The following is a 26148-nucleotide window of genomic DNA, read 5'->3' on the forward strand; positions in this document are numbered from 1 at the left end:
GTTAAATTAAATCTGAAAAACAGCACTTTAAAACATTATACCTTGTAACCTTGTTTGCAAACAATATTTGTTGTTTCCAAAGACAATTGTGAATTACATTCTTTCCATTTTCCTTTACACCAAGATGATTGTAAGATGCCTTTTAATTTAAATTAATCTGAAAACTTGTCTCAGTATTTCAGCAAGAAAAATGCACTAGCACCGGATGAATTCTCACATATCTTACTCTGACTTGTAGTACAGGTTTGATACCTATTTTTCTGTGCTTAAACTTGTTTGCTCTCATTATAATTTCAAAACTATATGAAATTTTCTGTTGAAACTAGTACTGAAATAGTGTCAGGAACTGTATAGCCCATGTGTGTTGATCTCAGTTTTAATAAGACTATGGTAAACATGTGACAAGTGGGAGATCAGCTTACATTTTTGTTCATCTGTTCTTGTGTAAATTCAATGGTTGACTTAGCAAAGTACTGTCTACTTCAGACTGGAATGTGGAGTGATTTTTTTTTTTTTTCCCCTCTCCTGAGGAGTATAGGAAATATCAAAATCTGTACTTTCAGTTTTCATCTGTTCAAAGTTAACACTCTTAAAATGCATATTTGGAGCCATATGCCTTCTTGAGCCTCTGTAGTTTAAAACTTAGTGTAACAAGCTGGAACTCTAAAAATGGCAGAAGGCATGAGGGGAAGAAAGAGAGAGCATGTTAGGGACCATCATCTGCATTATTCAGATGTCATATAGTTTCTGACAAGCTAGCCATGAATTAGAGATTACAAATACTTTATTAAGCCTATAAAATTAATGCTGTTCATGGTATGTGGTTTTATGAAGTATTTTAATAGTCCTGAAAATATTGACTTTGCCCTTCATGACCCTAGGGCTGACTGCAAATGAAGCAGGCAGAAAATTTCCTTTGTATTAAAAGTGGTAGTGAAGTGTGTGGGAGGTAGAGAAGTGGCTGGATTTCCCCTTTGATAAATAAATTATGAGGGTAGTCCTGGTGGGATGGAAGTGAGAGGAAAAAAAGAAGGGGAGCCCCTCTTGAACAGAGAGGACTTGCTAGAGTAAGCAGCCCATCCATAAGGGGGTTTGACAGATAGTTTTGGGCAGTTTTTTAGTTTTCTAAGTTAATTTTAAAAGGTTGTATTTAAGTGCATTGTAGTCTCAAGACTCACAGCTGGCTGAAGTCTCAGCCTAGTTTCTCTCTAGAAGATGAGTGCTGCTTAGCTGGTTCCCTTGTACCTACAGTTAAGAGGGTTAATCTTGAGTATACTTTAAATCTACATTTTCACAATTTTATGCTTTTTATAATAATATTTCTACTTTTGAAATCAAGAAATGGATATTGTGCTGTGCTAGAATACATGTTTTCATGTTTACCTTGTCTTTTATTAAGGGGACTTCAGCTGATCTTTTGCAACACACATTTCAGTGATTAAACTACTGTAATTAAAGCAATATTGCAGGTAAATGCTTTTCACAGAATCACAGAGTTGTATAGGTTGGAAAAGACCTTTAAGATCATCAAGTCCAAACCGTTTTGGTATCGACAACGCAAGGCAGGTTTAGGATTCTCAGAGTTAAAATGCTTTCCTGCCAAAATATATAAGGATCAGCTGGAGGTTTGGCATTAACCTCTGTTAGAGTATGAAGAGAAGTTGTCTTTGGCAAGAAGCAAGGGGTGAAACCCATGCTAGAAAGCTCAACATTAGTGCAGCAACCAATTATAAAAAAACATTTATATAAAAACTAAGGATTTCAGCTTTATGGTGTTGGGCTTGTGTTTTAATTACTAACATGAAATAGTGGTATGTGAAACAATGAGTTTTTTGCTAGGATTAACTAACAAAACTTTTGTGCTGGTTCTTGCCTTCTCTAACTTGATGCCTATTAGTCCTTTTTTATTATAATGTAGAAGCAGCATAGAAAATTGTCTTTGGCTGTGCCTAGATTAGTGCTCACGGTATGCAGTATTAGGTGACTGCTGTATTGTGGGGAGTAGGTGTATTGGGCAGAATTATTGAACTAAAAATACCTGTGCAAAATCATAATCTCTCCGCCAAAATCTAGGAATTTAGAAATGATTCACCTTTTTCAGGTACTGTTTAAATCAATAATTTAATGTTTAACAGTGTTTTTGTTTAAATATTGTTTCGTTAGAGAATTTTTAAAAGTTAATTGTACACAGAAAAAATTATGATATTCATTGTCTTGACTAGCAGATTTAAAAGTTCCATGCTCTGACTGATGGATCAGAAAAGCTGCTATTTTCCCAAAGTGGGGGACAGGGATTAAAAAAAAAGCTTTCCCTGAAGTTTATTTTTGTTAGGAATAAGACCTGTATTTTTTTCCTGAAGTCAGTTGACCTTTTGACAAAGATCAGGTCTTTTGCACAGTGACATGCTTTTTCGTTCAGAATAATTTCTCCACTTAAGAAGTCTAGATGTGCAACTTAAAGTATGGAAGTCTCAAATAAGGAAATAACAGGGTGGTTTTTTAATATCTTAAAGTTTTGTTGTTAATTTGCAGAAGTATTTTTTTGTGAGGATCATGCAGATAGTGTTATTTCCAGGAAGATTTGATTTGCACTGTTATTGGAGAGTTTACTCGCTCACATGTCCCAAAAGAAAGGGAAATCGTAAGAGAGATATTTTAATAAATATTGGAAAGGAGAGAGACAAAATACATAGTGATACATAATGGGAAATAGCTGATAAAATTATTATTGTATCTTTGTCTGCCTTGTGAAACCCTAATTTCATGTTTATGGAATAGCCCTGCAACAGTTGTCGCTTCTTGTAGTCTGCTTCTAGATCAGTTTGAAAAGGACTTCAGTGTTTTATTTCTTTATTCTTTTATTCTTTATTCTTCTTTAAATTCTTTAGACAAATTCTCACTTTCCAAATTGGAGATTAAACTGATTGTCTCAGGTAGACATTTCATCTAAGAAACGTTTCTGGTTTTTTTGAGTGTATAATGTCATACTTGATATCTCAGTCCTTTACAACCATTCTAATAAATGCAGGACAATTATTAGAGAAAAACATTCTTTATTCCGGCTTTGCAGACATATTTGATATTTCATACAATTTCCAGGTATTCTACACAGATAATAATATTCATTACTATTATAATTGTCATAAAAATTCTGTAAAATCCTAGTTTATTATTCCATTAACCAGACTGCTTTCCACTCACACCAACAAAATTTGTTTATATTTAATTATGTTATGCTAATATTATGTCTTAATCAGAGACACACACAGTCTTTCTATCTGCTGGGTCTGAAATACACAGTCTTGAGTGTTGCTCCATTTATTCTAAGATGGTGGGGATGTGCACTGAACACCTTGGAAAAAAAAAATTATTTCAATTTGTTTTTGCTTTTTTCATTGTGTTAATATATGTATCTCTAAAATCATAATTCATTCAGCATTTGACAAAATTGTTTTTACTGAGTTTTGTATGTTCTTAAGCTTCAGCTTGGCTCTTTCAGCTGCTGCTAATCAGAACTGGATACATTTGTTGCCTAAATAAATATGAATTTGCTACTAAAGAGAAAATGGCCAATGAACTAGGTTGAGTACTGGGGACTTCAAAGTGGGGACTGTTGAGAAGGAAGGAAGAAAAAGCTATTTCTAATCTGGAGGCACATACTGGTTGAACCATTGCTATCTTATCCAAGATGAATAAAAGTTATGCAAAGAGTTGACAGTTGAAAATAATGTTTTCAGATATTGTCTGCTTTAGTCTTGAAAGTTTATCCTAAAGTTTTATCCTAAGCTTTTTTTTCTTAAAGTTTTTATTAAATTTTCAGTTAATGTAAAACTTGGGGAGAAATGAATTGCTGGAGAGCAATTTCTTTCTAATATTTTGAAGAATTCTTTAATAAATGTTCCTTCCTTCTAAATTATAAGTGCCAAACCTTTTACAGAAATTCTAAATTTGAAAGATAAGCCCAATTTTTTGTTAGCCTTCTGTTACCGTGGTCAGTCACGGGTACTCTGTTGCTGATTTCAAGAAGGACAAGCTGTCTTACAAAGAGACATTCCACATAAAATGCCTTACTTGTTTAATTAGGTTATTGAAAGGCTTTGATTAACAGATTTTTTTTTTATCAAGTCTTGGAGAAGTTCCACAGGTGCTGTAGGGTGATGGTTGGAGAAATGTTCTTCAGGCTGTAGTTTCCACTTTCCCTCCTAGAGTTCAACTTCAGCTCATTAATTCTCAGTGGGCAAGTCGTTAATATGTACCTTGCTAACTTGAAGTTCTAGGTAGTCTGTAAGGATTGATTAAGTACATTTGATGGTACAAAAGTCTAGAAGTTAACCCTTTTTTTTTTCACATAAAGAGATTGAAATTCAAGACTGTTCTAGATGTAAAATGGAGAAATGAGACATGTTTTCTCATAATAGTTAATTGAGGTGTAGTCTTATAAATTATAAAATTCTAGAAACTTTGTTATTAAATTTAATTCTGGCTGTTGTGCTTTTTGTTTTTATTTTGTACTATTAGATGTTGACTGAAGAGCTTTTATATGAAAAAGTAACTGCTTTTAACTAACTTCTTACTGTATATAAAGATAAAATGCTAGATTTTAATGGTGATGTTCATTCAGTTTCCACATTCAGTTGCCACTGTGCAGCCAATTGATTGACCACTTTATATGGCCATCTCTGAACATTTTCATCAACATTCAGAGATGAAACATGGTATCTGATACAATATAATTCTTGTAATCATCCAGAGGTGACTTATCAGTTGAACTGATAAAAGTCCCGGGGGGAGGGGCATCAAAACAAGCAAGAAAACTCCATATGAAACTCATAATCTAAAAATTTCTATAGAGGTGTGGTTCAAATGTGATTCGTGTAGACTCCGTTGTGAGTGGTGCTGAAAGTTAGTGTGTAAAGACTTGTCATAGCACTCTAAACAAGTGGTGTGTTTATTTTTGTTCCTATAGTATTTCAATTACTGGTGCATTGGGTCATCCTGTTCCTAATGTAATACAAAAGTGGCCAAATCTATTAGAAGTTATTTGAGTGCTTTTTATCTGATGTATGCTATTTTAAAAGTACACTTATTTTTATTCACTTTGCCACAGAGGAATTTTAATGCCTTATAGATATATGATCTGTTTGTTTTTACTGAATGGTTGCAATATGAGTTAATTAAAATATTGCTTGACTATTACTTAAATAACTCTGTTTTGTTGTAGCCGAAAAAGAAAACTAAGACATTCAATCCTCCAATCCGTAGAAACTGGGAAAGTAATTACTTTGGGATGCCCCTACAGGATCTGGTTACACCTGAGAAACCAATACCTCTGTTTGTTGAAAAATGTGTGCAATTCATTGAAGATACAGGTAAGATAGGAGAACTATTGGAGGAAAGACTTTCCCACTTTGCATAATGAGTAAGGCCTCTCATTTTCTGTTTTAAAGTACTTTTAGAATTTTATCCTAGAAATAAATAACTATGGGAAAAGCACATTTTAAAAGTAGAATATGTTCACTAAATTGTATGCTTAATATGTGATGGTCTTTTGTCTTTATTTACAGAAATATTTAATTTCTTCTTGACAAACATTTGAAGTTTAACATTTGTTTCCTGTAATTTAGAAAACTGATGTCACTTTATAATGACAAATGACTTTTAACCCAATGGCATTCCAGTCTTACATGTCCCACTTGCCACTGTTTTTTACTTCATATATTAAAAAGCTCTGAAATCCACTTTTTCCAGTTGCAGAAAACAGGTACTTGGTATGGCTTAAATAGTCAGCTTACTTTCTTTATTTTGTTGGTAAACCTAGTTTTGCATTTTAACTTGTTGCAGAGACAGAAACATTTATTTTCTAAATACTGTGTAATTCTATATGAAAAACGTTAAGCAATTTGTTTAACTTGCAGATTTCCAGTTTAAGGTAAAATATTAACATGGAATGGGGCAACAGGAACCCGATGGAATTCAGTGAGGACAAATACCAAGTCCTGCAACTAGAATTGCAAGGACTAAACCCCTGTGGTTTAGTGGTACATGCTCGGGACTTGACTGGATGGATGGCAACACTGCTGAAAAGGATCTGGGGGTTCTGGTGAAGAATAGGCTAAGCATGAGTCAGTATTGCATCCTGCTAATGATGCCTTCTGTATTGGACTGTCCGAACACAAGGGTAGGCACTACAGCAACAGAAGTGATTATTCATTTTTACTCTGCACTTGTTAGACCTCATCTGAAATACTACAAGAAGGGTGTTGACAAACTTGATTGAGTTTAGCAGAAGAGGGTCGGGGGCTGGGGCTCCTGACCTGTGGATTTGTTCAGCTTGGAGAGGGAAAGGCTGAGGAGATAGAAAAAAGTGGCTTCCCATACCTATGAGGAGGTTGCTGAGAAGGTGCAGCCAGGCTAAAGTACTGAAGTACATGGCAGGAGGATTAGAGACAATGCTCATTAAAATCTGAGGTTCCAACTAGAAAGAAAGGAAAAAGTCTTGCTCTGAAGGTTATTTAAGCACTGATTCAGGTTGCCCAAAGAGACTGTGGACTCTCTGTCCTTGGAGATATTCAAGATCGGATTTAGATAAGCAACCCAATCTGAATTCAGCGTTGACCTATGTTTGAGCAGGAGGTTGGACTAGATGGCCTCCTGAGGATCCCTTCTGTGATCACTTCAAAATTGGCATAGAATAGGTTTCGGTATTTAGGAAACTGTACACCAGTTTGTGTTTTGCAACTTTGGAATTAATGAACAGGGAGGAAACCCTGTCCACACTTGAGAGGAGGGGAAGGCAGGCATCAGTTGTTTCTCCTAATGGAAGACTGACTACCAGACGGATGGAGGAGGAGCACATGCGTTAATTTATTAGTGTGTGAGAATCACTGAAAACTGTAAACAAATATGTTTTGAAATATTCATAAACACATGTTGTGCACTTGAGCTGTATTGCTAATTAAGGTATCTCTTCAAAGGAAACATCATGTGAATTATATAAAGAAATCCTAAACAATGCAGATAGGACCAAAATGTCAGTATCTTTTGCAGGATACTTATGGTACTTATGCTGCTCCTCTTACTCCCCTAGTTTTCTCCAGGCTCAAAACAGCTGTATGCCTGGAAAATTAGAGTATCTTCAGATGTCACCCATTTTTAATGAAGTAAAGAATGCACCTACCTTTTCCTAGGCATGTTTGTCATGTCATATTAATTGAAGCCTTTTATTCTTTTTCGAAATGAACAGGCCATGAAGTATGTGATTGAGTGACACTTTATAAAATGATTGAGAGCTTGTTTAATAATTGGTTAATGTAAATTATAGAAATGTTAATTCAGCATTGGATGACAGCTTCCTATTTTTTGAGTCTTTCTAAAAGTACTGCTTATTTTCTTACACTGCTTACTTTTTATTGAACATTTCAATATTCTATAAGTTATTTTGTTACAAGAAGCAGTAAGACACTTATTTTTGGTTCTCATTTTCAGTGTGTGAATTGAATGTCATGGATATTTAAATGCCAGTGTTGATAGGCAGAGATAAGAACACATTAAATATAGATTTAAAAATGTATTTTATCTAAGTAAATTTAGTGCTAGAGTCTTCTTACTTGAAAAGAGTTTGGATTCTTTGCTCTGTAATTACATATATTCTAGGTGTACGTAGAAATTACTATTCTGGATCGGTAAGGTGGTAGTTCCTTTAGTCTTGTGTAGTCTGGGGAGCATAGGGGTTGAGAAGAGGTACACCAGGCCAATCTGTGGAATAAAATTATAGAATGATATAGATCACAAAATTTACAACGGTAAGTGTGGGAATGATAGTCTCGGCTATTGTAGTGGAGAATGATTCTTGAAAAGTTTGATTGGTCACTGTAGGGGAAGGAATTAAACTGAGGACAGACTTGGTGTGATTAGGTGGCATGTATTTAGGAATGTAGATAGAACAGTGATAGTGGAACGGGGCTACAATGTCAAGTTGGCAGATACTGTGTGACTTTTCAGTGGGCTAAATATTAGTATAGCTGTTGTCACTCAGGAAAAGGCTTTAAAATCATCATAGACAGCTGTCTGAAAACTTCAACTCTCAGTACCTGCTATCAAGCCAGCAAAAAGAATTAAAAGAATTATGAGAGTGAGTGATATGGGGAAAAATCATGCTATTATGTAGTTCCATGTTATGCACGCAGTTTGAATACTGGTTACAATTTGGGTCAGTCTGTCTTAGAGTAGAAAAGAATTGGAAAAGATGCTGCATGTGACAAAAATAGTAACTCTTGGATAAAGAGGGACTGAATTGATTAGCTTAGAAAATTTCTGAGGAAGGGAAATGATATAAATTTAAAAAACTGGTGCTGGGAAAGAGTAGAGAAGTTACTGCTTCTTGTTAACCAAGAAAAAAAGATTTCATGAAAACTTCAGGTACTGAGCATAAACCCCATGTGCTTTCATGATGTACATTCCTGAATTACAAAACTGCATTTTCCGTGGGTTGTTGTAAAGACCACAAGTAAATGACTTGCAGGGGTTTGGACGAATTAGTGGACGATAAATCCCCAAGTGGCTATTAAAACACCTTATGCAAAGGCCTATGTAAGCCACCATCTGCAGGAAGCTGGGAGGATATACCACAGAAAAATTGCTGGGGTTTTTTTTTTCCCTCCTATTCTTTCTACCTCTCTCCTCAAGCATATACTACTTACTGGTGTGGGAACTGGATATTGTACCAGGTAGACTTTGGTCTGCCCTTGTGCTGAAGTTAGTATGTTCTATGGAGGAACCAGGAGTTGTGAAACATGTAGGTGCCTAAGAATGGAAGTGTCCTGAAAACTAAATATGCATATAGATGCAGATCCACCTTGCTCATTTTCTTTGAAATGCTTTGAACCCCATGTGAAGTTCCAGTTAGGTGGGATGGAACCCTGATCACAACCAGCAGCACAAAAGAAGGTGCAAGAAGAGAATTCATTAGGCACTAGGAGGTACTTTGAGAAAGGAATAGTCTAGACAAAGGAGATGAGCTCTGTCTTGAAATAAATATAGGCTATTGTGAAATAGGGAGGATCTAATTCTTTAAACCTAAAGGTGTAGTAAAGCTAGCAGGGCAGAGAAGCAAATAAATCAGATGATTCTGATATATAATATTACAATAGCCATTGTGTCCAGTAAGGATATCTTGAAAACTACAGCTGGACCAGAAGGGAAGCAGGATAAGAACATAGATAAGAATTCTGAAAAAATCAATGGGCTTGTAGATGAAGGAACTGAATTTTTAAAAAGCCGTCAAGAAAAAAATAAATGTTGCATGCTCTCTCTCAATATGGACATACATTATAGATATGCAAGAAGTTTAAAAGCTAGAACTAGTGAACTGGAGTGTCTTATACTTGATGAAGATCTTGTTGTAACAAGCATTGCAGAGACCTGGTTGGATAATAAAAAACAACAGAGAGAATTGAAGCATTACTTAAAAATTATACTTTCAGACTTCTAGCTGTGTGTACGCACACAAACAGATTAAACTCGTCTCCTTGTGTGCCTTAGCGAAACAGCATAATGACAGTTGACCAACCGTTTCATGAAGTGTTACTTTCTAGAATATACAAGCAAGGAAAATTATTTTTGCTTGAGGAATTTAAAAGACAAATTTATTAGACAAATCCAGAATTGCAGCACTTAGCTATTTTTGGAAGATGCCTAAATTCAGTAGGCATCTCCTTGTTTAACCTGAAAATTTTCTGAAGTACTATAAGTTGTCTTTCTACGTTTCTCAGAGCTGTACTGGTCTGAGCAAAGAGGTGTCTACTACATAATGTAATGGGGGGGTGGGAAGCCCAGATACTGCAACAGTGCATCTCTGTCTCCAGAGCAGCCCAGTTCAAGTATTCAAGGTTTAAACACTCCTACTAAACAGTGACTGGATCAGACTTCTCAGAAAATGCTATTGCAGTACATTCAGTTCCTTTTGTGTAGAAAAAAATTGAATAGTAGTTGGATAAAACACAGAATACCCTGGGGCTGTAGGGTCTCCAACTGAGAATTCTCCCATACTAAACAAAGGGAATCATGGTCCTAGCTTGTTCTTATCTAACAGTGATTTTTTGTATTTCTTTATTTACAACTTCTGGAAGAGGAATGCAAAGTGTTTCTGTCTGTGATAGTGTGTAGCACATTTGGGACATTTTTTGAAGACAGGTTTGAAACCCCTTCCAGCTGTGGAAGCCATTGAAACATTGAAACCACTTTTTGCCCTGTACCACCAAATTATACCTCCTGGTGCTTTCTGAGGAAGTCAATGTATGAGGCTCAGTTTTTTTGAAAGGACTGTTTAGGTATATATTTACAGGAGAAAACTCCTAGCTATGCATTTGGAAAGCTAAATGGTAGGTATAAAAGTTTATTGAAGAAAAGCTTACTAAAAGAGCCTTGATGCAGCCAGTAAAAATACATGTGAATTGTTGAGGCATTAAGAAGGAAAAATTGAGTTAAAAGAGTTGATATCAAATTAATTGGTATAAATTTCCCAGCAGTATGAAGCAGTTAAGTGCTTTCTGTACTTTGAGCATTGTAACAGGATTCCTAGTGTTTCTTGGTAACTTAAAAGGCACACTTGGTGACTGTGGTGTGGCAGAGGAGTTATGTATTGGTCTGATAATCTAAAATGCATTCAGTTACTGGGCTGTGATGGTAAAAGCCAAGAGATTTCATAAAGCTCTAAAACTTGTGAATTTTTAAATAGAACCATGTACTGTTATGGAGATCTAGCATATAGATAGTTTTGCACCCATAAAGGTAACGTGGAGAATTATGGAACTATAAACTGCTTGTATTCCTTAATGGGTTCTAAATTAACAAAGAAAAAGATCTTGGGTAATGGTGTGATTAGCAGGATGGATGCTTTCATTCACTGAGTAGCTGTGGGCAAAAAAGATAGCAATGTGATAGGAAGCATAATCACTGGAGTGGACTGAGCAAGTGTGTGTGCGTGTGTGTGTGCGTAATAAAGGTGTATTTTTTTTAAATGCTTACCTAGAATGGCTGCTGTAATTATGGTGACTCCATAATGCATAGTAAAACAAAGTAATAATGAGAAGCCTGGAGAACCTCTGCTTCCTAACACCCTTCTCCCTCTCCCCTCTTCCCCTGCCCCTTAAAGAAAGACTTGCAAATGACGTGATAATTTATCTTAGAAAAGAAGTGAGGAGAAATGGATGCAAAGTTTATAAGATATAAATGGTAAAAGGGAAAGTGTGTTAGAAGATTAAGTCCTTGTCTCATACAGGAGTGTGTTACACTATGAAATTAAAAAATCAGGAATCAATTACAAATGCTTGATTTTTCTGCAGAGTATTTTATTAGTGTATTGTTGCTTGCCATAGTAAGTTGTTAAGCCCAAATTGTGAAGACAGTCTTTAAAAATGTAAATTCTGTGGGTATCAAACCCCAGAATTGAGATTTTTTGATGATTAAAAAAAAGATGCAAATAACAACAGTCTTGTAGAGATCAGGAAGAGAATAATTTTGGCTAAATTATTCCACAAATGCCTGCAGTCAGGTTCTTGTTATCTTACAATGTGGTTTCCTCTGACTCATATTTAATGGAATAGTGGACTCAATAGACAACTAGTGTTTTGCATTTTGATAGTCCTGTATCACTATAATGGTTAACGTTATTTTTTAGGCACTTAAGATTTCTATTCCTACTTTTGGTTTTGGAAGTAGTAATTATGACTGGCTCTGTTTCGCTCTATAGTATATACATGTGTCTTTGAATATTTTTTTTCCCCTCCCTTTCTAAGGATTATGTACTGAAGGCCTGTACCGTGTTAGTGGGAATAAAACAGATCAAGACAACATTCAGAAACAGTTTGATCAAGGTAATGACAGATTTTATTATTTAAAGCCAAAACAGAACTTGAATTCTCCATGGATTTATCATAGTGCAATATAAAAGGGTTGCACTTTAAAACTGACTTCCATGCACTGAGTACTTTATGCTCTGGTAGGTTGTATTGGTATAGTCCAGTTTATTACCAGTGAAGCTGTGTATAAACCAAAGATGGGATAGAATCTTGTTACAGCTGGTTTTAAGTGCTGTTAAAATAATTTCTAGGTGGTATACTAGTGTTTACAAGAGTTTAAATGCAGTCCTAGCTGCTCCTTGTGTTAACAGTTCATCAGTCCTAGGCACTAAGGCATTCACTTCCCCCCCTTTTATCCCCCCAAAATGTAGTACTTCTTGATACTTACTTTATTGAAAGCTCTCTTGAATAATATGGATTAACAATTAAACCTTGATAATAAATTTCTAACACAACCTTTCTCATGCTAGAATATACTGGAATGTGATTGGTAGATTATGCTGTTCACTTTGTGTTAAAAGAGAGGGTCAGCGTTATTTTTTTTCCTTCTGTTTTGTCATTTAATTTATGATCTCGGTTGATATTTCAAAATGAAAACACTTCTTAAAAGTTCTTGGTTATGAATCATGAAGCTGAGCCTGTGAAAAATAGTAAAATTCCTCCTAGATGATAAGGAAAATAAAGATACTAGGTTTTTTTATGCCTCACTATGCTCTTTCATATAATCTGTGTATAATACTAGATTTGTCCATGTGTGGTCACTGGTATGTTTTGTTGTCCTTTTTTAAAAGGCTTCATGTGGTCACATGAACACAATCACATGCATTCTGCAAATTGATGTACCGGTTTTTAAAAAAATTTTGGGAAATAGAATTTAAAACTTATTATTGGGCAAAACTGATTAATCAGAAGCCAGTCAATGGCAAATAGAAAAGCATTTAAGTCTGCATGGAGAATTAGGCAACTTTATTTTTCTTCTGTTTTCTTATACTGTCAGATTTTCTTATATTTGGTTTCATGTGGGTCAAAGTGATGGCAGCATATCCATAGGTTCACCTTTTAGTGCATTTTTTAACAAATGTTTGGCAACACTTTCATTTTCAGTGTTTTGAATAAATTCTTGTTTCATAAAATACTATGGGGAATGATAGCTATAAGTTTTACTTACACTGCCGTTTAATTTTGTTTTACAGATCATAATATCAGTCTGGAGTCTATGGGAGTAACAGTAAATGCAGTGGCTGGGGCTCTTAAAGCTTTTTTTGCCGATCTGCCAGATCCATTAATTCCTTACTCTTTGCATCAAGAGTTGTTAGAAACATCAAGTAAGTAATAAACAATCTTGTCTTGATCTAATTATGTTATATTCCCCTTATTGCTATTTTTACTTCTTTGTAAGTTGAAAGGAGTAGTTGCACTGAAATATTTTTTAAATTGCTTAGACATGCACATTTTTTATATTCTTTAACAGAACTACATGATGAAATAAATGTAATACGTTATTTTTTCTAAGTAAGTTGTGGCTTATTATTTCCCCTTTTCCTAGAAAATATAATTGGAGAAATCTACTTTTTTTCCATTCTTTATTAGCACTGCATATGAGGAAAGCTCTTGGAACTGCATTGCAGTTGTTAACAGGGGAAAAAACCCTTGAATTCATAAAGTCTTACATTCAGAGTAGGCTTTAGAAATCAGACACATCTATGGAATGTTATGAGAATTCTCTTTTAGATGCTTTTCAAATTCTTTTTGAAATCCTTGTAAGATGGAATGCTTAATTTTGTTTGCCTTACAAACATTTTTCAGACACCTTCAAGTGGGATTACTAAATTGGTCCCTTTCTTTAAAGAATATCTGTCTTGTATTGGCAGCAAACTGTTTCAGAAAAAGACTGCTACGCATTTTTGCAGGATACAGTTGTGACATACAGTATTCTTAATGCTTTTTTGTTCAACACATGATAATACTAGTGTAAACCTAAGGCTTGGGCCTGCACTTGATTAACTTATAGTCCATTAGAAATTTTGTATTTTTGGACGATATCTGTAGATAAGTATTTGTGGTATTTCTGCTGTACTTTTCAGGCAAATAGCTTGTTTAATGTAATGAGTTAGGTTTTATTTTTTCTTAAAAGTGTATCAGTTAAATTTCAGTCAAAACATGCAATAGCATAGCATAGAAGTGGACTTACTGTTTTAAAATGCCATTAATACTGCTTTAAGTTTCTGTTTGGGATATATTGGAGCATATTTAACATTATTTCTATGGTACTAGGTACATCAAATTTATTTTTAGCAATGCAGTCAAGTAATAGAAGTGAGCTTATATTCCTTTTTATGATATGAATCATCATGGAAGAGTAGTCTATTCTGCAGAATGTATGGTTCTACAATACTTTAGTGATAGTTTTAGCAGCAGCATTAGTTGTTTTTTTAAAAAAAATTGTTATTTTATTCCATAGTCCTTTCTTACACATTGCTTATTTCCTCTTTGAAGCATAAGTAATGTCCCTTAGGCCTGTGAAAATTGTAGTTCTCCTTTAAACAGTATATTTAAAATAGCTGCACCAGGCTCATTCACAATTTTTAAAATTATTTGAATAACTGATAAGCTTAAGATATTCTAAGTTCATGTAAACGTCTTCCTTCCCCCAAATCTTTATGAAACTTCAGTCTGAATAAATCTTAGAGATCTAAGTTGTAATATTTTGCAAGCAAAGGAAAATCTAACAAGAAATGACCTTGTCATATTGTTAGTTATCATTCTACAAGCCAACAATGAGCTAATAATGTGATTCTTTGCCGTTAAACACAGATAAATAATTCTGCTTAACTACAGAAAAATATTTTTATGTTTAAATAGTTACCTGTGTAATAAAAAAGTTATTCTGTTCAGTAGTATATGCAGATAGGAATTTTATCAAGTATTTTCTCACTTGGTATTTCTCTGTGGGTATCTTATCAACCGTGGTTGGGGGCTAAACCACGACATACCATTATACTAGGAAAAAGACTTAGCAACACTTTTCAGTATGTCTTTCTAGATGTATCACAAAGTGTCACTTATTTCTATAGAAATCGTGGATAAGACAGAACGGCTACACGAGTTAAAAGAAATTGTGAAGAAATTCCACCCAGTGAACTATGATGTCTTCAAATATGTAGTAACGCATCTAAACAGGTTTAGTATTTTTCTACTAAAATTTTGTTTGTTGTAACAATTGCAAAAAAGATTGTGTTAGTAACAATGAATTGACTACTAGAATTGAAAATGTCATGCTGCATTGCTCATCTGTTAGTATAAATGTAGAAAATGAAACCAGGAGTTAGAGGGTGATTAGAAAAGGTTTGTATATTCTGTTCTCAGATTTTATTGATGTATAAATGTCTGGCATTGTTGCTACTATAAAATTACAAGAATGATTGGTGTACATAACAAAAAAGCTTGAAAGAATAACTATGCACCAGTTACAGATCTCTCTCCTCTCCGCCTCCCCCCTTCAAGAAGTAGCTATTACAATTATGGACAAATATAGGTTTTAAGGGACCTGAAAGTCATTTGGCCTAAACCCACCCCCCGCCCCTTAAAGCAGGGCTAGCTTCAAGGAGAATCTAAAATGTAGCACCCAAAAACCTTGCTGAATAAGTAGGATGTAGAACAAAGCTATAAGTAACAGTAAATTGGTTACACTTGTTTCCTAAATCTTGCCTCTTGCATGGAAATTTAATAGTTTTCTCTTTAAAAATTATTTCTCTATTTACTAAAATAATCTGATATTAGTAGATGTATACTACCTCATAATCTGACCCTTTATGTACACACAAGTGTACAATATTCAGTCATAAAAAACAGGAAGAAAAAGACCAGCTTACTCATGTTTATTTTTTAGCTAAAATGGGATTATTTTCTGAAATCCACTGAATCAGATTAACTACATTATTAAAAAACAGAATAACCATTGCCAAAGCTAAAATAACTTTTTTTTTAAAACAAAAAACTTTGTTATCCAGTAATCTGTCACTTAAAGATAAGCTTGTGAGATTTTTTTCTGCATTTTTAGACAGAATCACAGAATTGTTGAGGTTGTAGGGGACCTTTGGAGACTGTTTAGTCCAACCCCATTGCTTTGGCAGAGTCAACTAGAACAGGTTGCCCACGACCGTGTCCTACTGGGTTTTCAGTATCTCCAAGGAGGGAGACTCCGCAATCACTCTGGGCAACCTGTGCTAGTGCTCAGTCACCCTCACAGTAAAAAAAAGTTTTCTTATGCTCAGACAGAATTTCCTGTGTTTGTTTGTGCCTGTTGCTTTTTGTCCTGTCACTGGACACCACTCAGAAGAGTCTCAATCCATCTTCTTTACACCCTCCTATTGGATATTTACATCCAATGATAAGACTTCCCCTGAGCTTTTTCTAGGCTAAGCAGTCCCAACTTTCTCAGGCTTTCCTCATTTGAGAGATCCTCGATCTCTTAATGATCTTTGTGTCCCTTTGCTGGGCTTGCTCCAGTATGTCTGTTATGCTGGAGAGCCGAGAGCTGGACCCCGTACTCCAGACGTGGCCTTTGTGGTGCTGAGTAGAGGGGAGAGATCACCTCCCTAGACCAGCTGATAGCACTTCTAATGAACCCAGGATGCCGTTGGCCGCCTTTGCCACAGGGGCACGTGCACGTTGCTGGTTCATGTTCAATTCGTTGTCCACCAGGACTTCCAGGTCATTCTCTGCAATGGTGCTTTCCAGCCAGAGAATTTTGTATATATACACCAGTAAGCTTTTCGTGACGTTTAAGTTGTTACATTGTTCCAGACTAGTGTGTGTGTTTGTGTCTTTGGAGGTATTTGTAACGATGTAACTGAGAATGTAATATGGGAGCAGAAATGAGACCTTTTAACTTCCCTGTTTAGTCAACAGAGAGAATGTAGGTGCTCTCTATTGCAGTTTGGAATGAGTCTTCTCTTTTCACTGAATGTATGAGAAACTTTAGAATTTAGGCACCTACTTTGACACTTTATCACAAATACGACTTGCTAAAGCTTTATAAAGTTATCCATTTTCCGTTGCAGGGAAATGGATCAATTTTTCCATTGCAGTCTTGCCAAATACAAATTCAGCCGTAAAATAGATAACATCATATCAATGGATATAATCCATGCATTTACATATTACAAATTGCAAGATGTGCTTGCATGTATCTGAAGTAAACCAAAACATCTCAAACTTGACACAGTTATTAGTTACCTGAAGCATTTCAATAGTTCTTAATGGACCTGATAGAAATTTTTGTGGCACTTGAATTTAGTGGAAGAGCCACAATCTCTGAATTGTCAGAAGTCTTCAGATGGTCACCTGTTTGCATAACACAGCTGAATGTACAGTGTCAAGTACCTGGACTGCTGCAAGTAAAAGAAGCTAAATACAATTTTTTTAAATCCTGAATAGGTTTTAATGCATGCATATCTACAGACAAATATATTAATCACAGAACTTACTGGAGAACATAAGTGATGTACACTGGCCTTTGCTCTCCAGTCCACTCTCTCTCTTTTAATGATGACTGATTTACATTGCAGGTTGCTAGTAACAAAATGAACTTAAGTAAGAAAGGCTTTCATTTTCTGTCTCATTTGCAGTGTCAGGTAGTTGTGTTCCATTCAACAAGAAAAGTGCTTGAGCGTAGGCAATTGCATATGTATAGAGGTAGATATAGATGGATACAGGATCTTAAAAGGAACTTGTAACTAAATTCTTTACAGTCTTATTTATTTTTAAGAGATTGATTTGTGGTAGATTACTGCTAGTATATAATTAAAACGGAAATGTTCGTCAAATGAATTGTTTGTTAAATGAGGCAAAGCTCTCTTCTACATGACGGAAGAGTTCTCTCCTCATCACAAACCGATGTCTTAAATGCTTAGTTTTTACATCATATGTCATTAGAGTAAGAAATGTGGTATTGTAGTGTTAATAGTGGTCGGTGATTGATCTATGCTTGTGGACACAAGCATAGGACTTGGTTATTGAAACAAAAAATACAAGTATTATCCAGATGAGTTTGCTGTTGAAATATGAGAGACCAATAACCATGAGAATATAATAAATGGCAACAGTGAGATGAATTTTTCTGTAGTGTGATAAGCACCTTTCAGAGCATACTGTCTATCTAGTTGTGGTTGATTAACTGTAAGCAGAAGTGAGTTTTAAAGATGGAGTTGAAACAGTGTTGGATTGACACTGGCTTTTTTGATACTGGTTGTGTTTTATGTTTGGTCTTGATAATGACTCCCTTTATATACAGAGGGCTAATATGGCATAATATGCTTCTGAAGTCTGGAGAAAAAGTAGGTGTATGGCTTTTAAAGTCTGATCATAGAGCAGGTTTACAGCCTGAAGTTCCTGAAGAGTTTGCAGTGGAGGAAGGTGGCAGGATCAAGAGAAACAGACTCTTCATTTTTCATTTTGAATGAAGGTTAATAGACATCTGCTAAGCACTTACAAGAAGTTTCTGAAGTAGTTTGGGAAAGTTTGGTAGGCGATGGCATACAGGTTGGTAGGTTTTTGTTTACCCTTAGACAGGACAAAGGTAAAGTTTAAACACAGGAGAGGGTAAGGCTGATTGTTCATTATGTGTAATCTTACTGTGAGCTGCAACTGGGAAGGAGGTGCAATGCTCTTCCCCTTTTCTCACTTCTAGCCATAGGTTCCCACAGCTTCATTTGTGAGATCTGATGATTATTCAGCTGCAGCATGTTCTAAAGGAAAACAGAAATAGGGAAAATCTAATTTTCTGCAGAATACACTAGCTGATCTTGGAGACCCTGTGGCCACCCTGTGGTCTGATGCCAGAAAGTTGGTGGAGAAGGAGAAGAGGGGAAGAATGAAATTTCACCTGTTGTCCACAGCAGCAGCAGTCTACAACTAGATCAGATTAGATTTAAGAAACAATGAGAGACACAGCAAGCAGTGAACTCATGACAAGGGGAGAAAGAAAGGTGCATGAGAAGACCAAACACATAATTCAATCCTAGAGATGCTTGAGGATGTTGGAGGGTATACGTTTTAGCCTGTGCAACCGAAGAAGCCCCTTGAAAGATGTGAGCAAAAATGATTCAGAGCAAAAATGACAGGAAAAAAGCAGTGTGCAAAATAGATGATCTGGCTTTTATTTCAGTTTTATTACATAGCAGGTGCTATTTTTTCCCCAGTTTTATAACTTACTTCGTTGAAGTTTGTTCTCTGATGAAACACCATTACAGAGTTTGAAATCCCTTTTGGTGTTTTTCATTGTACTCATTTTAGGGAAAAGGTATAGGCAGTTCTGATTCAGAACTCTGACAGATTCATTGTCCCATCACAATGTCTTACACTTAAATTTTATTTAATTCTTGGTGAGAGTCTCACTCATTGTTCTATCTCTAGAGTATAGTTTAGGAGGAATTTATACACAGAAGAATTCGGTATAGGAAGAAAACTCTAATAAAAATGCTAAGCAAAATGTAAGCTTACATTTATATTTTCGGGGTTTTTTAATCCTTAAATGAAGTTAAAATGTAATTATTTTAGGAAAGAGAATATGAATATTACTGTCCCTGAGAAATAGGGTCCAAATATCCTTTGGACCAAATTTATTCAAAACAGATTGAGAGGCAATATTTGTGTACCCTCACACTATTTGGAATAAGTAATGCGCATGCTAAAATGGAAGTCTACCCTTTATAGTTACCACTATACATGCATTGTAAATGAGTGAAAATATTTTCTTATAGCATTAATTCTAGTGTTTACTATGGTTTTCACAGCTTTTGAATCTATGGACTACAGCCAGCTGTCAGAAATTCTTGCAGTCTGCTCTTGTTAATCATCAAAACTGTAACTGACAAGTTGCTGAAGTTTTATTTTCCATCTATTTCTGCAGGACAACTGTAGCTTAGTTACCTTTGTGCTGTCTACTGTAATACAGGAATTGCATGTTCCTAGCTGAATATCTTAGGTGTTTGTTAGATTTATTAACACACGATTTTTCATGTATCTCTCACTAATTACTTCTAGATAAAATTGTGATGTTACCTTAGAATGCAGGGTATTTCTGGAAAACAAAATATCCTGGCTCTTTCTAGCCTATTACTATGAAAAGCAGTGCGTTTTTCTGAGGAGGCGTTTAATTGTAGATGATAAATTTGGAAACAGGATTGTTTGTTGTTTTAATGTTGTTTTTTTTTCTTGTAATAGTGTTGTAATAATGAATTTAGATCATAAGTGAAGAACCTGTTTCAGCCCCTGCTTAAAAGCAGGAAACTTCTAGGAAGAGAAACCCAGTTGGAAACCTTTGCGTTACGCATTGAAAAATAAAACAAAATTAATGTGTGTTGATATTAGTGAAATTTCCACTAATGATGTTCTTTACAGCTTGGCCAAATTCTGTTGCTGGCCAGTATGAATACTCTATTGGTTTTGTGTTTATTTTTATTTTATTTTGCGTGATCTAATGTGATGCCTTTTTCTTTGAGTGCTATAGATGTTAGTTAATATCTGACTGTCCTGCAGTAAGAAGCCATTTCTGTCATTTTTCTTCCATTTTTCATTTCCATTTTCATTTCAACTTAATGAAATTTTCCAAATTTCATCCATTTTAATGGATGAAATTTTAATTTTATGAAATACTGTAGCTGGTTGAGAAATTTAAAGTTTGTTTATTATTGTCACTTCAAAGTGTTGGTGGAATGTTGACTTTCTTTCTCAATTAAAAGCTTAATCAGATTTATATTTGTTAGCTATCCAAATCTGGAAAAGTTATGGTTTCTAAATTTTCTTCCGCATAATTGCTTAAAGAAAACAAGAATGATTGTTTTAATGGACAGCTGGAGAAAAGTAACAAAAATCTTGAGATTGTTTAATAATAATGCTTACAGTTAGAGAGCTATGAAAATACTTTTAGTTGATTGCATACCGGTTTTAATTCATTCTGTGCATGTTGTTCTCATTTCAGGGTTAGTCAGCAATATAAAACCAACTTTATGACTGCAGATAACTTATCGATTTGTTTCTGGCCTACTTTGATGAGACCTGATTTTGAAAACAGAGAGTTTCTTTCTACCACCAAAATCCACCAGTCGGTTATAGAGACCTTCATTCAACAGTGTCAATTTTTCTTTTACAACGGAGAGATCGTAGAAGCACCTAACCCAGTGGCATGTCAGCCACCGCCTTCCAACGCAGTGCAGATGGTGGAACCAATGGTACCTCTTCAGTTACCACCACCACTGCAGCCTCAGCTGATACAGTCACAATTACCAGCAGACCCTCTTGGTATTATATAAATAGAAGATGATTGCAGGCAGCCTGGCACTGGACAGTAAAGTCAAGCTATAGACATGCATGTTTCAGGATACAGTAATGTACTTCATATTTATGAAAAATAATTCCCATCCAGCTGATTGGACATCTTTTTGTTATATCCCGTACTGTGTTCCTCATTTGTACACACTGCAGATAAAAACTATGTGATAAGCATGACTGGAGAGGTTTAATTTTTAAAAGCAAAAATAGCTATAAAGTACAAAGCTGCTGCTGCATGATACCTTATTGCAATCACTATATCATTCCTGTGACGGTTTGTCACAATATATTGTGAATAAAATTTTTCTATAGAAATTTAATGATTTAAAAAATTACATTTATGAAACATTCAATGCTTACAGCCTGCTTTATGGCTGTTTTTGTTATTTAACATGCTATTTTTGGCAATTTTATTCACATTCAAGCATTCTGTGTAAACAACTAAAGCCCAGCTATAGTTTATTTTGTAATCTCCTGGCTACTTATGTGATGGTATGCTTAGGATGGTTTATGGAAGAATGCAAAATGCACTGTTGAGAATTTTACAATCCCTCACCATCCATCTTTACTTGTAAGTAAACCTGTGGACAGTTTGTTAAGGGTGGGTGAACTTGCTTATTATTTCTTACAGCACAATACCAAGGACATGCTTGTTGTAAAAGTGAGTTTCAAATATTGTACAAAAATTTTGATGTTGCCTACTTATTTCTTTATGTTCCATTACTGAACTAAACATTTTGTAAAACTGTTAATTCTGTAAACAGCTGCATGTTTAAAAGATCATTGATGGTCTTGTAAACTTAATCTAATATATTTTAGATATTTTAATTTTTCCCACTTGGGAATACATGTAGTGTTTAGAAAATAGTTCATGACATTTTCATATAAGGTTATATAACTTTTCATACATAAACATGAATTTTGTTGTAGTAAAATTCTCTAAACCAAACAATGTTTTAATCTAGGACTTCAATTAATCTATTCTTTAAATCTATTTTTATGTGACCCTTTAAAGATATACAAAAATGCATTGCTAATACATAGCAATAAATACTTTGGGTACTGACACTTAACCTCTTTGGAGTGTGTATATATAAAATCACATAAACTTGTATTCATATTTTTTTCCTGTGGTATGTTGTAGTAAAAATTCAAATGACTGATTTTTTTTCTTTTTTTTTTTTCCACCATATTTTTAAATTATCTTTTTTTTTTCCATTTATTTTCCTTTTACATTGGTACCAATTTTGCTGTAAAAGAATGCTGCTTAATTTAAACAAATCTTTTGGTTAAATATTTTGTTAGTGGTAAAAATTTTAGAAGGTTACAAATTGTAGCAAAGGGGAGACCATAGATAAACACTACCTGTGAGACTTTTCATAGCAGCTTTTTTTCTTTCATGCTCAAAATATACCTTTTTAGGTCTGCAAAGAAGAAAAGTTTTGGCTCGTTCAGCTGCTAGAATGTTTTGTGTAGTTTAAAAAAAAAAAAAAAAGCTTTATGATGGTCACTGTTGTAATCTTCACTTATAACAAGATTTAAGATCGTCTTGTATGTATTATAGTAAATAGATGATTTTGAGAATTAAGGCTTTTAAGAGTTTGATTTGCTCCATTTTCCCAAAATAAAAATTGCCTTTCCCACTTATGTCCTAGGTATTGTACTTCTAATTATGACTTGGATTATCATTTTAGATTACTATGATACCATAAACCCGGCTGCTGTTTGAAGTACATGTATATTATAAATTATCTTGATATTGTGTTATATTCTTGCAAGTAATTATCTTTTCTAAGAAAACATAAACAAAAAAGAAAAGTCAACACTATTCCTATTGCAAAGCACACAGGAATTAATAGTACAATAAAGTCTGTCCTGTAAATTGTAGTATTCTTAACTTGTTCTACTTTACCTGTTGTCTATATAGCTTTTATTTATAGTTGTCAGTCTAATCTTGGCATGTTTAGCAAAGAAAATGAAACTTCAAGAGTTTTATAAACTATTTCTAGGTTGCTAAAGAATTTATTTTTCTACTGTATATGGTATAGACAAAGCATCACCTGTACAGGAAACAAGTCTATTTCTAATAGAAGTAAGCTTAAAAATAAATGCCAGTCATATCCATATTTAAAAGTTCTATCTATAAAGTATCTCCAGTCTGTAATGTGAATTACATTTTAAACTTTCTACAAATTCCAAGTTGTTTGCCATAATATTTAACTAATCTTTGAATACTAATTTTTAGAATAATTTACATTCCATTTCATGACGAACTTTCATGTTGAACTTGTGATCAGAAGTATTTGCGGTATCATTTATTTCTTGTGTATGATGTTATCGCTAAATCACTTCATGATTTTTAAAAATCTTAACACTTATATTTGGCCAAATATGAAAGTGTTACTACATTTACTGGATAAAACATAAAAAGCGAAATAGTAAGAAAGCATGGCATGTGGCGCTTGATTGTCACGTGGAAGAGTCCCTGCATACTGTTTGCATTATAGAAGTGTTATATGCAGGAATGTGGATATGTGTGTATGTGTAATATATACACTTTGATATTTTTTATGTGTTTGTGTGTTTATGTACACAAGCACATGTGCACAGACTTGCATGCACATACACCCACACAGTAAAGTTTTTAAAAGATACTAGGAAATTATACCATCGTTATTAAAGATTTATAATAGAGCTTTCTCTATTATTATTTTTATTAGTGCTATAAAATGAGGAAGCATGTCATTATATACAAATTCCTCATACTTTGGCTCATGTAGTCCCTTCTAGTTTTAATGAAAATCCAAACAATAATAACTATATTTTTTAATGTGAGCGTTTTTACAGTAATATCTATCTTGATAAAGATACAAATGTATATTATTTTTGGTTGAGCATCTCAGTGACACTTTATGGAGTAGTTTGTCTTTTTTATGTAATATTGGTATAGACATACTGCAGTGTATTGTCTTTCAATGTTTTAGCAATTTTAAAATCCCAGACCTGAGTTACAGAAGTGCCATTTTAAGTAATGCTTAACAGGTTATTTCAGAATTCCTTACCTTCCATGATCTTGTGGAATTTTAGCATATATAGTGTAAATAGATCACAGATGTCAACTTAAGTGAAAAGAAACTTTTTTGTTGTTGTATGTTTTCGCCATTATTTGAATCCTGGTTGCTAGGAAATTATAGATATGTTTATTTTTAGTTGCTGGAGTTTAGCTTCCAATATTTATGATAAATATAGAAAAACTATCAATTGGAGATGAAAAAAAAATTGGCCTTAGTTTACGTGCTTATTTCAGGTTTTTTCAGTAATTGTGATGCTGTTTGTCAACTGAAAAAATTATACACATATAAAAAAATTTTGAAGTCAAAATTTTGTTCTTTGTTTATAATGTAATCTTTTGTTGCTACATCAGCAGAATACTGCAGTGAATTAAATATCAGTGAAGCTTATTCTGTATAAAAGATGCAACGAATAAAATACTAAGATGCTTACTGTGTATAATGTTCAGTTTAGTTGCCTACTAAATTTTTAAAGGCAAAAGCACCCTATCTTTTACATACACAGAGATGAAATTTAGCAGTAAATCTTGCTAAACTGAATGCACCAAGTGTTTAAGGCATTCTCGGGGGGGAGGGTGTCTCTCTCCTTACATTTTGTACATCTTTTAAACTGCCGAATTTTGGAAGCGATTCTCACAAGGGTGAAGACTCTTGGGGTAATGCACCCCCCCAAGATGGATACGTGCATACACCAGGGAACAGACCTCGAAAGTCACAGAATGCAAGATGTTCTATTTAACTGTGCAGTGCATGTGAAATTCTGTGGTTCATGTGACCTCTTACATTTTTCACCTGATTGAGCTGCTCAGCAAGAAAGGCTGTGATTATGGAAATCAGTTTTTCAGATTTCTACCTTGCGAAAGGAATGGGTCTCTTAAAATTATTTTTCCTATGGAATTTTTAAACCTGAAGTAAAAACTGGGTTTTGAGGTCAGCTTTAAATTTTCAGAGTTGTACGTTATTGGTCATAATTCTGCCAACTGTATGGGATAAATCCAACTTTGATAATAGTACTGCTTTTAGTTGTTGTGCATGCAACATCTGCGCTTAGTTTATTTCTTCAGAGCATCTTGAGTCATATGGCCGATGCAGAAATAACTGCAAAAACTTCCTGACAGCCTTCAAATCTGAACACTGTTCAGGTTTTATTGTATGTCTTAACACTTTCAGATACTGGAGCATTTTAATCTCAAATAGGATGCGTCTTACCTCTAATTACTCAGTGTGGAAGTCTCCGTTTTTTAGATTGCTGTATCAAAACCCATCTCTACTGAGTGTGAATTGTAATGCAGTGTTCAGGCTCTACAGCGGACCACAAGTTTCTGATGAATAGCTGTCCTAGAGATCCAAAGTGTAACATTAGTGTTCACTTGTGTCACATTCGATCCTTCAACTGATTCCATGGAAACTATGAATTAGAAGGGATGAATTTAATCTGTTGTCATGGCTAGTGAAAGCAAACACTTCCTTCCTTTTCTTATTGACAAATTCTTTCCCGAGTGTGTAGATGGTGCACATTACGGCTGTTGCCCATATGTTTCTCATCTTCCTTACAAAATACAATGCACGTGTGTTTAGACCTGGTATTTTTGCTGCTGAATTGAGTGTCATTGATGCCTAGCCAACATTCTGGTGCTTTTACATTACAGAATAGGGTTTAATGTACCTGATTACATTAATAATAATTTGTCCGTTACTGTTTTTTGTTTGATGTGATTTAGAAAATATGGAGAATTAAATAATTTCACTGAATGCCTACAGTGCAGTAACTGTGTTTTTTCAGTCTTGGAGTGTGATAATAATGACAGGCTGTTGCTGCTTCTACTTACAAGCTGTTTGAGTTAAGATGGGAAGTGAATCTCATGGTGGTACTTCTAGCCAGGACT

At 34.5% G+C, this 26148-nt stretch overlaps 1 protein-coding gene across 2 annotated transcripts in view; it reads left to right on the forward strand.

The window, feature by feature from the left end:
• The window catches only part of ARHGAP5 (Rho GTPase activating protein 5), a 47949-nt gene extending 21985 nt beyond the window's left edge, over positions 1-25964 (forward strand). For both annotated transcript variants that reach the window (XM_072864342.1, XM_072864343.1), the window contains 5 exons: positions 5222-5369; positions 11796-11873; positions 13052-13183; positions 14933-15038; positions 20842-25964. In XM_072864342.1, the coding sequence (XP_072720443.1) occupies positions 5222-5369; positions 11796-11873; positions 13052-13183; positions 14933-15038; positions 20842-21172 (795 nt within the window). In that variant the 3' untranslated portion in view covers positions 21173-25964. The remainder of the gene's footprint in view (positions 1-5221; positions 5370-11795; positions 11874-13051; positions 13184-14932; positions 15039-20841) is intronic.
• Positions 25965-26148: the final 184 nt, after the last annotated feature.

This window comes from Ciconia boyciana, chromosome 6 (assembly GCF_034638445.1).
Source record: "Ciconia boyciana chromosome 6, ASM3463844v1, whole genome shotgun sequence".
Taxonomy (NCBI): Eukaryota; Metazoa; Chordata; class Aves; order Ciconiiformes; family Ciconiidae; genus Ciconia; species Ciconia boyciana.